Source organism: Sorex araneus, chromosome 4 (genome assembly GCF_027595985.1).
Source record: "Sorex araneus isolate mSorAra2 chromosome 4, mSorAra2.pri, whole genome shotgun sequence".
Taxonomy (NCBI): domain Eukaryota; kingdom Metazoa; phylum Chordata; class Mammalia; order Eulipotyphla; family Soricidae; genus Sorex; species Sorex araneus.
In genome coordinates this window covers 197,301,770-197,313,427 of record NC_073305.1, presented here as the reverse complement: position 1 = coordinate 197,313,427, position 11,658 = coordinate 197,301,770, and the positions used below count along the sequence as shown (strand labels likewise).

The 11,658-nt window shown below is 62.3% G+C and overlaps 1 protein-coding gene across 1 annotated transcript; it reads left to right on the top strand.

Annotated features, from left to right (window-relative positions):
* On the top strand, positions 1 to 2,664 carry LOC101555599 (uroplakin-3b-like protein 1). The gene is made up of 5 exons (XM_055136786.1): positions 1 to 112; positions 1,485 to 1,637; positions 1,752 to 1,968; positions 2,286 to 2,362; positions 2,540 to 2,664. The coding sequence occupies exons 1-5, from the start codon at positions 1 to 3 to the stop codon at positions 2,662 to 2,664; spliced, it is 684 nt and encodes a 227-aa protein (XP_054992761.1).
* The last annotated feature ends 8,994 nt before the right edge of the window (positions 2,665 to 11,658 follow it).

Below are 11,658 nucleotides of genomic sequence, written 5' to 3'. Positions count from 1 at the left end.
ATGGACGCATGGCAGAGGCTCGGCCTGGCCGCCAGGCTCGGCGGGGGACACTCTCGGCGGCTCGTGCCGCTGTGGCTGCTGCTGGCCTGTCTGCGGCCTGGGGCAGGCCTGGGTGAGTGAGGCCCCCACCCCCAGCCTCAGGCTACAGGACAGACCCCAGACCCGGGGAAGACACTCAGCCCAGAGGAGGTCACAAGACAGACCCCAGGGGCTGGGGTGATAGGACAACAGGCAGGGCACTTGCCTCACACACGGCTGACCTGGGCTCGATCCCTGCACCCCATATGGTTCCTTGAGCCCCCCCAGAAGTGATCCCTGAGAATAGCAGGGTGTGGCCCCAAAACAAAGCTTCACCCCAGTCCCCAGCCAGAGGGAAAACCCTTACCTCTGGGGTTCCCATCTTTATGCACCCTGAGTGCCACCCCACTTCTCACCTTAGGAGTCCCCTGCTTCCTGTCCATGGGGCGGCTCTTGGTTCAGGCTACTTGGCCAGGGGCTCTCAACAGAGAGGCTCGGAGACTTGCTCTCTCTTCCTGGACCCATGTTCAGCAAACATTAAGTGCCTGCTGTATACAGTGGCCTCAAACGTCTCTCTGCTTTCTTTCTTTGGGGTGGGGGTGGGGATGCTCAGGCGATCCTGGGACCCGCTGGCAGTTCTCAGCCAACCAGGCTGTGGTTCAGTGCAAGGGCCCTGCGATGCCTGGGATGCGTGGGCTGTCTCGGGGTCCCCCGCCCCGTCTTCGTAGGGACTTTCTGTCCCCATGCACCCTCCCTCTCTCCTCTCCAACCACGAACATGGACCACGGGGGTGGAGCCTGCAGGACTTGGTGAGGGCGCGGGCTTCCCCACTTCTGAATCTCCAGTAAATGCCCCCCCCAGGAAAGGGGGCTGAGCCTGCCTCTGGGGCGGCCCACAGCGCTGCCCACAGCGCTGCCCACCGCGGCGCCCCTTCCGCAGCCCGTCACACGCATCCCCAGTGAGAGTGGGGCAGGACTATCCCCCCAGCCTCCCACAGTGCAGTCGCCCACGGGAGGAGACGGTGACTCAGACACATGCGCACCAGGCTGCGGGGCTGAAGAAGCTTCTGGTTAATGCCCGAGCAGAGTTCGCAGCAAGAGCCCCAGCCCCCTTCATACTGGGACAGCTGGCACAGGTCTCGGTCTCTGCCTCAGACTGGGCACCCACGCTCCCCGCTCAGGCTGGTCTCCCAAGGCAGGGTCATGCCTCCCCCCTCAGGCTGGTCTCCCAAGGCAGGGTCATGCCTCCCCCCTCAGGCTGGTCTCCCAAGGCAGGGTCATGCCTCCCCCCTCAGGCTGGTCTCCCAAGGCAGGGTCATGCCTCCTCCCTCAGACTGGTGTCTCAGGCAAAGCTGTGCCTCCTCTCTCAGACTGACCCGAGTTTAGTCGAGACTGAACTCCGCAGGGCAGACTATGCTGGGGGCCCGGTGGTCCTGCTGAGCGCCTACTTTCTGCCCATCCCCTCAGAACACATCAGCTACGTGCCCCAGCTCGCCAACGCCACCCTGGCGGGGAGGCTCACCCAGACCACCTTCACGCTAGAGCAGCCTCGCGGCCAGTTCAGCCACCTCAGCATCTCTGACTGGGACCCCATCTGGCTGGTGGTGGCCAACAGCTGTGGTAGGCACAGCCGGGCTTCCCTCTGGGAACTGGGTGGGCGCAGGGTCTGGCCTGCGGGTGGGGGGACCCCAGCCGGGCGGCCCCGCCCCTTCTAACCTGCCGTGCCACCCGCAGCCACCCAGGACTTCACCACCCCGAAGAGGACCAAGGACCTGCCGGTCCCGGCCCAGTTGTCTCAGAGGGGCTACTACGTCACCCTGAGGGCCAGCCGGGCGCTCTACCCGCCCCGCCAGCCGCACCGGCTCCAGGTCCTGCGCGTGGGCAACGACTCCCGCTGCTCCCCGGAGGACCTGGGCTGTAATAGCCCGCTGCGGGACCCCGGGCCCTACCGGTGAGCTGCTCCCACGGGCTGTCCCTGCCGGCACAGTGTCCGGCTCTCCAGAGCAGCCCCCACGGCCTGTGCCTGCTGGCGCCCGGCGTCATCCCGCTCCCGTCAGGCGTTACCCTGAGCTGCCGGCCCGACCCTCTCCTTCAGGACTCAGAGCTCGGATGCCTGAAGGGAGGGGGCGGGGAGCTCCTCCACCTTCCCCTGCCAGGACCCCGGTCCCACACAGTGGGTGGGAGCCCCCTTCCCTGTGGGTCTGCTGGGGCCACGGACCCACGTGAGCGGAGGTTGGGGGACCCCACCGAGTCCCGCCTCCTGCTCAGGGTGAAGTTCCTGGTGATGCGGAACGACGTCCCTGTGGCCGAGACGGACTGGTCTGAGGAGCTGCGCCTGCAGCGAGGTGAGGCTGGGGCGCAGGCGGTGACCCCCCACCCCAGCACTGCCTGGACCCAGTACCCGCAGGACTCCCACGTCCATCCTGGGGCCCCGGCCGGTGGGCAGCTGTGGAAGCGGTTCCACCCAGACACCCCTTCTCAGCTGAATCTCTCCCCCTGCCTGGGGTCCCGCTCACCCCTAGCCGAGACCCTCGAGATCATCCCGGGCTCCCAGAGCCCCAGAACTGTGGTCATCATCACCCTCCTTGCCGTGCTCCTGGCCGTCTTCCTCACCACCCTCCTCGCCCTGCTGGTGCACACCTGGTAAGCGGGCTACGCCCTGGGAGGCGCCCCTGGCTGAACCCTCCAGTCCCCCCTCTCCAGCCCCCCTAGAGCCCAGAATGGGGCGACAGTGACAGAGCAAGGGCTCCCTAAGGTTGGGAACCGCTAGGTGCTGAGTTAGGGGCCTGGCCTGGCCTGAGGGGTGCGAGTCTGTGTGCATAACCCTCTCCCCTCCGCCCCTCTGTACCGGCTCCTAGCCTCTGGCTACCGGACAGGCCCCTCCTGCCCCCTGGTGGCAGTCTCTGGAATTGCGAGTGGTGTGGCGCCACCCCCAACCCTCACCCTGCCGCACCCCAGGTGGGAGCGTCCAGCCCCACCTGCAGAGCTTTTAGGCCTTTAGCTTCGAGATTTTATTCAGAGGCCTATAATGGGACCTGGAGGAGCGGGAGAGCTGCCTAAGAAAGGGGAAGAAGGAGAGGGAAAGGATTCGGGGAAGGGAAAGGCAAGTGGTGGGGTCAGAGGGCAGGGCCAGAGAGAGAGCACAGTGAGGAGGGCGTTTGCCTTGCACTTGGTCGACTTGGGTTTGGTCCCTGGCACCCCATATGATCCCCAAAGCCTGCCAGGAGCAATCCCTGAGCACAGAGTCAGGAGCCAGCCCTGAGCACAGCCGGGTGTGGCCTAAGGCAAAACAAGCACTGTAGCACTGTGGTCCTGTTGTTTATCGATTTGCTCGAGCGGGCATCAGTAACGTCTCCATTGTGAGACTTGTTACTGTTTTTGGCATATTGAATATGCCACGGGTAGCTTGCCAGGCTCTCCAAGAGGGATGGAGGAATCGAACCTGGGTCAGCCACATGCAAGGCAAACGCCCTACCCGCTGTGGCTATCACTCCAGTCCAAGGCAAAACAAAACAAACAAACAAACAAAATAAATAAATAAAATAAATTGCCCTCTTATAAAAAAAAATGGGGTAGCGGGGGACCAGAGTACAGCAGGAAGCTTGCTTGCCTTGCATACCGCCGACCTGGGTTCAATTTCCAGCCATCTATAAGGTCCCCTGAGCACTGCCAGGAGTGAGCCCTGAGAGCAGAGCCAGGAGTAACCCCTGAGCATCGTGGGGTGTGGCCCCCAAACAAAACCAAAATCAAATCATATTTAAAAAGAGGGTTGTATGCAGCAGTGAGGCTGGGGTTTGATCCTGGGTGTGCCCCTAGGCTTAGAGCCGGCAGATGGGCTTCCCCGGGGTGGGAGAGAGTGTGGGTGCTGGGTTGTCAGGCCGAGGGGGGCAGTCTGGTTTGCTCTGGGTCAGCCACACTGCAGGCAGTAGTTGGGGTCCCCTCCTGCACTGTCTTCCTCTTCTGCCTCTGCAAGCTTTGACAGCCACAGGAGCGCCCCTATCTCGGACCCAGGGGAATCGGCAAGAAGATACGAAATCCATCAAGTGGTCAGCCTGTCAGCTCCGGGGAGCTCCTGAAGGGGCCCCAGATGGCCTCAGCCCTCCCCCGGGGGGGCCCAGGCTGCAGCGCCCAGGTTGGGGACAGGCCCGGGGAAAATGAGAGTGGGGGTGTCATTCCGTAGAAATAAACGCCCCGTAGACGCAAACTTGTGTGTGATGGTTTCACTGGATGCAGGGAAGGGGGCTCAGGGGATCCAGGACCAAGCCACCGGGGGCCTCAGTGTCCCCATCTGTAAGTGGGTATGATTTCTTGTTTTATATTTTGGTTTTGGGGCCACACCTGGCAGGGCTCAGGGGAACATACATGGTGGCAGGGATGAAAACCAGGTGTTACAGCACCTGTAAATAGGGGAGCACGGGCCGGAGCCATAGTACAGCGGGGAGGCCGTTTGCCTTTCATGTGGCCGACCCGAGTTCAATCCCCGGCATCCCATAGGGTCCCCCCCGAGCACCACCAAGAGTAATTCCTGAGTGCAGAGTCAAGAGTAACCCTTGGGCATCGCTGGGTGTGACCCAAAAAGAAAAAAAAATGGGGAGGAGTGTTTGGTCAGAGACCCTGGGCCCAGGGCTGGGGGTGAGGCAGGCTGGGGGACCTCCAGGGAGGTGAGGTGTGCAGGGCAAACCTTGGCAGGTGGCTGCGGGGGAGGGGCGCCGGCAGTGGGCAGGTTGGGGGCAGCTGGAGGGGGGGGTGGGGGAGGCTGGGAGGCCACTTGGAGCGGAGGTTGGCTGGGTTCCCAATCCCCGTGTCCTGGAGGCGCCCACGGCTGGTGCGGCTACATCCGGTTCCTGTTCCTTCCCTTAGTGGAACCAGTCTGGCCGGGGCGGGGGGTGCTCGGGGGGCAGCGAGCAGACCCCCAGCCTCGGCCAAGATGAGCCTGGACCTCTCAGCGTGTCTTTCGCGTGGCGGGTGGACCCCTTGCTCTCTCTCCAGCTCAGTGTTCGCTGGCATGAGCCGGGTTGAGGGGGGCCCTAGGTACGGCCTGTCGGGGCGGGTGGCAGTGAACAGATGGCTGGCAGCTTGGCAGGGCAATCGAGCACGTTTACAGAGGTGTGGGGGGCGGGGTCAGCAGCCCCAGGAGAGGGTCACCTCGGCACTGGATGGGCAAAGGGCGCGCCAGCTGGCGAGGTGTTTGCCCACCCCGAGCTGGAGTCAGTCCTTCAAGCTGCTGGGCTCTGTCCGGGGGGACCCTCATATTTTTGTGGTATTTTTAGGGGACCCCACGTGGCAGCACTCAGGGTTCCTCCTGGCTCTGCACTCAGGGAATCACTCCTGACAGGGCTGGGGGACCCTGTGGGGGGCCGGGGATGGAGCCCCGGTCAGCCATGTGCAGGGTCAGCGCCGCCCCACACACCATCTCTAGCCTCTCGCTGTCTGATTTTAACCCGACTCCCCTGGGCGGGGTTCTCTTTGGGGGGCGACAGTCTGAGCTGGTCCAGAGAAGGCACCTCGTGTCCCAGAAACCCAAGCCCAGAGGGCCCTCCCGAGCCCTGGGAAGAGGCTGAAACGGGGCAGGAAGAGGGAGACACGAGGGTGGGTGTCACTGCCGGTCACTCTAGCCCCACACTTGCAGGGGCGCCCCCAGGCCCTGCCAGCACTGTCTTGCCCCTCAGCAGCCCCCGGGTCACCCTGGGCAGGGGTCCTGGGGTTCCCGGCCCCTTCGGTCTGTGCCACCCCCTCTTGGTTGGGTCCCAGCTAGTGCAGAGGGCAAGGGTGGGTCCAGCTGCCCGCCGGGCATCAGAATAAGGAACAGGGGTTCTTCCACCTGGGCCCAAAGGTCCTGTGTGTCGGGGCTACGGCAACAGGACAGCGGGGAGGGCGTCTCCCTCGGACGTGGCTGACCGGGTTCCATTCCGGGCACCCCATGCGGTTCGCTGAGTGCCACCAGGAGTGATGGCTGAGTGCAGAGCCAGAGAAAGTCCTGAGCGCTGCCGTGTGACCCCGCCCCTTCACACAGCGGCCCTGAGCAGCCTCTGTCCCGTCCAAGGCAGCAGACAGGACCAGGGAAGGAGCTGGGGGGAGGGCAGGGAGGGGCCCGGCGAGAGGAGGGGGAATGAACAGGGGTCGCCAGACATGTCCACGCCGCGGAGGAACACAGCTGCGTGCAGCTGGGCCTGATAAGCCGGGCCATGGAAGCGCCTGGGGTCCAGGGCTGCACGGGAGCTCTCGGGGCATCCGACCAGGAAAATGGTGCATCTGCCCTCCCGAGGAGCGGGCTCGGGGGTAAGGGACCTGGCTTGTGAGCACAAAGCTGTGAGTCCAGTGCCAGGGCTGTGTGTACGCACGCATGTGTATGTGCTCTGTGCACTTACATGTGTGCGTGCGTGCATATATGTGTGTGCACACATGTGTGTCTGCCCACACTAAGATGTGTGATCTCAGCCATGCCTTGACCACAGGGACGGGAAGGGATGGGGGACACTGTGATGCTGGCGGTCACCGTCGCTCCACTGTGACGCTCAGACACTGGCTGAGGGGCCACCAGGTTGTCCCCTGGGTGGTGGTGCTCACCCACTTCCTGGTTGCAGTGCTCGCTGAGGGGCGCACGCACAGCTGGCTGCTGTGGCTCCTTTGGGGCTCATGCCACTCACCTGTGGTGCTCGCACAGCCCCGTGACACTGGGGCCCTGGCACCCCGCACGGTCTCCGTGCCCCTCCAGGAGTGATCCCGGAGTCCGGAGCCAAGAGTAATCATGAGCATCGCTGAGCCCGGCCCCAAAACTGAAAACTAAATCAATCAATAAACAACCCCCCTGAGGCCTGTGTGTCCAGGACCCCTGAGCCCTCCCACGCCCCCTCCGAGACTGCGAGAGCAGCTTGTTGGGGAGGAGTGGGGGGGGGGCAGCCCTGCAGGTGGACTCGGGGGCTGACGTGGGGGTCTGCTGGGGTGTGGGGTGCCTGCCCTCCACCCCGCCTCTCTCTCTGATCCAGGCCCTCGTCCTCCGCCTGCCGGGGGTCCCCTTATTCCCCCTCCTACACCCCCCTTTCCAAAGCAGGAGGATGCGACAGGGCGTTCCCACTCTGTTCTGGAAAGTTCCGGAGGTTAATGAGGGCAAAGCACGCACCACATTCAGGAGTAAACATTCAGGGGGCTGAACTTCTGGGAAGAGAGAGACCCGGGCTTGGGCTGCCGGCCAAGGGCGGGGTCACGGCATGGCGGGGCCCTCGAAGTGGCCCCAGGCCCCCGGGACTTCAAGAAGGCCAGAGACAGGGGCTAGAGTGATAGCACAGCAGGTAGGACGTTTGCCTTGCACATGGCCAACCCGGGTTCGATTCCCAGCATCCCATATGGTTCTCGTGAGCACCACCAGGGGTAATTCCTGAGGGCAGACCAGGAGTAACCCCTAGGCATCGCCGGGTGTGACCCAAAAAGGAAACAAAAAAGGCCAGAGACATAGGAGAGGACCCTCCCCGACCTCCAGGATAGGAGCGGGATACCCCCACTTCCACAGGGCGGGGTGCGGGACTGGGGCTGGGTCTAAGAGGGGACCCGGGCTTGGGCACTGTGTGGCCTGGCGTGGCTTTGGATGGCCTTGAGTGGGCTGCCAAGGGACTGGGCTGAAGAAGGAAGGAGAGAAAGCAAATGGTCCAGGCAATAGCACAGCGGGGAGGGCGCTGGCCTTGCACGTGGCTAACCTGGGTTGGATTCTGGCACCCCTGAGCACCTCCAGGAGTAATTCCTGAGCACAGAGCCAGGAGTCAACCCTGAGTAACCACAGAATGTTGCCCAAACCCTGCCCCCACCCCCAAGTAAAAGAAAAAAGAAAAGAGGGGAGGGGGAGCAGAAGAGTTGAGTTCTTTTTGCATTTGTGTTTTGATATTTGGTCATATCCAGCAGTGCTCAGGACTTACTCCTGGCTCTTCACTCAGGGGTTACTCCTGGTCGTGCTCGGGGGGACCGTATGGGGTCCGGGGATTAAACCCAGAGTGGCTGTGTGCATGGTAAATGCCTTACCTGCTATATAATGAGTTCTGAGGTCACTCCGTGACAGACTTGCCCTGGACACCAGTCCTGAGCAGTCCCTGGGCCGCTGAGGGGGGTAGGATGGGCCCCGTCTGCCGGACAAACGGGAGAATCGGAGTTCACTGTGGGCCATTGGAGAGAGGTGGAGGAAGGATGGGGCTGTCTGTTGGGTGGATGGGGGGGACGGTTTAAGGGGGGGTGTCCACTGAGTGGATGGTAGACACAGTGTAAGGGGGCGTCCACTGGGCGGATGTGGGGACAGTGTAATGCCCATGGTGGACCTCTACTTACTCTTTTTCTTTTGTCTTTGCATTACTTGGGAGCCTTCCCATCAGACGTGTGGGACCGGGCCACACCTGAGGGCACTCCGGGTCCATGTGTACGCGGGCATCACCCCTGGGGCCCGATGGGTCTGGCCCCTCGCAGGCTCAGGGGCAGAGCTATGTGCATGGTGCCTGACCGGGTGTGCAGGGCCAGGCTCGGGAGGGACCTTAGAGTGGACATGGGAAGCTCATGCAGCCCACTTGGGATTTCTAGAAGTTTCTGGAAATGGGAGCTTTGGCCATTGTCCCCATGGGCGGGGGGAACCTTCCTTGGTGGCAGCGGAGGCTAGGGCGAGAGCTGGGGCTACAGGCAGCCGGGTCCTGCCCACTGCGCTGGGTCCATGGAGCCTGGTAGAACAGGGACCCCCCCAAACCCCTTTCCAACTTCATGCCTGACACCGCCCCATGGTCTCGTCAGGGAGGGGCTGTCTCGGGGGGTGACAGGGAACCCTGCTGGGGCCCAGAGACCCTTGTGAGCTAAGTAGGGGGTCCCAGGGGCCCCAGGAGTGGGGGAACAGTGGAGGGAGGTGGGGGTCCCTCAGAGATGAGCTGGGGCACTGTTGGGCACTGGAAGGTGTTGGCTGGAACAGGGGTCAGACTGAGACCAGGACCCCATTCCCCGTCGGCCTGGAGCAGTGAGGCACCGAGGGAGGCCGTGAGTTTATTTCCTGCCCAGGGCACTGGCCGTGTCCCAAGTTCCCGTGCAGGGAGCCCTGAGGGGCCTGGGCAGGTCCAGGGAATCAGGCCAAGGTCTTGTCATCTCCCCTAGACGTGGGGACTCACCCCGCCCTCTCCAGGAAGCCCACCCAGAGTGACTTTCCTCTACGTGGGCGGGAACACTGGGAACCCCTGTCCATACCCGGGACCTGGGCACTGCCCATCCCCGTGGCACGCAGACACTTGATGTCACTTTGGGGCTCCCCTGCTCACCCCGTCCACAAGAGGACTTCCCTCTACCGCCTCTGGGCGCAGTGATCATGCCCCCACAAGGATGGGGGTGGGAAACTGAGGATACAAACCCCCCATCCCCACCTCAGTCCTGGAGCTCTGAGCGGGTCCCGCCTCCTGTTTTCCTGGCTTTTTTCCCTCTTTTTTGTTTGCTTTTGAGCCGCACCCAGCAATGCTCAGGGATCACTCTGGGCTCAGGAATCACGCCTGGTGGTGCTCGGGGGACCCTATGGGACAACCAGAGATCAAACCTGGGTCGGCTGCATGTGAGGCCGGCGCCCTCCCCGCAGTCCGGCTTTTCTCTCCGCTGCCCAGGCTCTGGCATTCCCTGCGGCAGGGTCTTTCTCCGGAGTCCTGGCCACGGTGCGGCTCCAGGACCAAGTCGAGGCTCATTCCCTAGTCCCCATCCTTAAAAGGACATGGAGGACCAGCCCTGGCTAAGGAGGGCTAGCGAGGACACTGTCCCCAAGTCCTCGGTGCTGGGACATCCCAGTGACACCAGCTCACACTTCAGCCACTCCCTTCAGTGTGGCACGGTGGCGCCCAGCGTGACAGATGACAAAGCCCAGAGGGCTTGAGTAACTTGGCCAGAGTCACACAGCAGGTCCCGTGGGAGAAGTGACTCAAGTCCCACCCTTTCCCTGTGGTCTTCAAACACTGTCTTGAATGTTCTTTGCCCAAACGGAGCAGCTGGGTGCCAAGCCCAGGGGGGCAGGGCTAAGTGGGGACTGAGTCCCCTGTCTCCCAGACATGGCTCCGCACCAGTGCCACAGCTGGGCTCCCTGCAAGCGGCCAGTCCACAGGCTGGGACCCTGTTGGCCCTGGGTTCTGTCCAGAGCTCCGGGCCTAGCACCTGGGGCTTACTGCTGGCCCCCCAACCTCCATTCATGGGGAGCTGCTCCCAAGCCCTTCTCCCTGCCCCTTCCCACCCAGGGTCCAGAGTGCCCCTTGCAGCTGTGCACTCACCTCCCCGCCCGCCCGGCTCCACCTCCTTCCCCAAACCTTGTCTTTTGGGGATCCCAAAAGCACAGATCCTGGGGCTGGAGCAATAGCACAGCGGGTAGGGCGTCTGCCTTGCATGCGGCCGACCTGGGTTCGATTCCCAGCATCCCATGTGGTCCCCTGAGCACTGCCAGGAGTAATTCCTGAGTGCAGAGCCAGGAGTAACCCCTGTGCATCGCCAGGTGTGACCCAAAAAGCAAAAAAAAAAAAAAAAAAAAAAAGCACAGATCCCAGGAAGCACCGAGGAGAAGGGGGTCGGGTCGGGGTGGTCTGGGAAAGCCCCTCCTCTGGGCACCAGCTCAGGAGAGGTCTTTAGTCTGGAGGCACGGGAAGAGGTGGGGGTGCAATCTGCTTCAGAATATGAAAAGGGCAAAACTGTCTAAAGATGGTAAATGTTTACTAACACGTCTCCTAAACGCAACAGCCGCCAGCCTCCTCTGGGTTAAATTTAGTGTGGAGAACACGTCTGTGTGCAAACAGCCCCACACGGCAGCGTCTCACTCGGGAGGGGCCCCGGGGTTCCTGGGAGGCAGGGCCCGCAGGAGGAACGAGGCAGCTCCTGTCACTGAGCCATGGAACCCTTCGGGTCCCAACAGTCACAGAGGAAGACATCTGAGCTGAGGAATCTATTTTTCCAGCGTGACAAGCCCCTGCCGCCGAGTGGGTGTTGGGGCTCAGGCCCGATGCAACCGATTCCCCCAGAACTTGCAAAATCAAAACTTCCTGCCACTGACCATTTGGTCTCTGAGCAATTCTCTCCCTGTTGATGCTATTGATGAAGTCAGACTCTTTTTTTTTTTTTTTGAGCCACACCTGGCTATGCTCAGGGGTTACCCCTGGCTCTGCACTCAGGAATCACTCCTGGCGGTGCTCAGGGAACCATAAGGGATGCTGGGGATCGAACCTGGGCCGGCTGTGTACAAAGCAAGTGCCTCACCCGCTGTGCTATTGTTCATGTGTTGCATCCATACTGGGGAACAGAAGAACTGGGCCTGACAATGGTGTGGGGAACATTTGGCCACCAAAGAGCAGGAGTTGGGGGGTGGCCACACAGGCCCCACATGTGCTGAGGCAGGACAGAGGTGGGTAGTCACAGAGGCCCCATTGTGCACTGAGGCAGGTTGTTGGTGAGCCTGAGCTTCACGGCATGTGTGTTGCATGGGTAAGAGAATCTGGGCTAGTGCATCCCCCATGTCTCCTGGGTGCTTCCTGCAGGTGGCTACCCGAATCTGTGCCCGGGTAGGTGTGGGGGAGGCAGCAACAGCTCAGAGAAACTTGGAGTCTGTGCAGCCAGCAAGGGCTGGTGGAAGCTGGGACCCAGGCAGTAGCCAGCAGCCCCAGCAGTGTGA

Bases quoted from the DNA above. Each gene is read 5' to 3' on its own strand.
- LOC101555599 (XM_055136786.1), top strand. From the start codon at position 1: ATGGACGCATGGCAGAGGCTCGGCCTGGCCGCCAGGCTCGGCGGGGGA. The intron at 1,638-1,751 runs GTAGGCACAGCC...TGCCACCCGCAG, and splicing joins GGTGGTGGCCAACAGCTGTG to CCACCCAGGACTTCACCACC. The intron at 1,969-2,285 runs GTGAGCTGCTCC...CCTCCTGCTCAG, and splicing joins CGGGACCCCGGGCCCTACCG to GGTGAAGTTCCTGGTGATGC.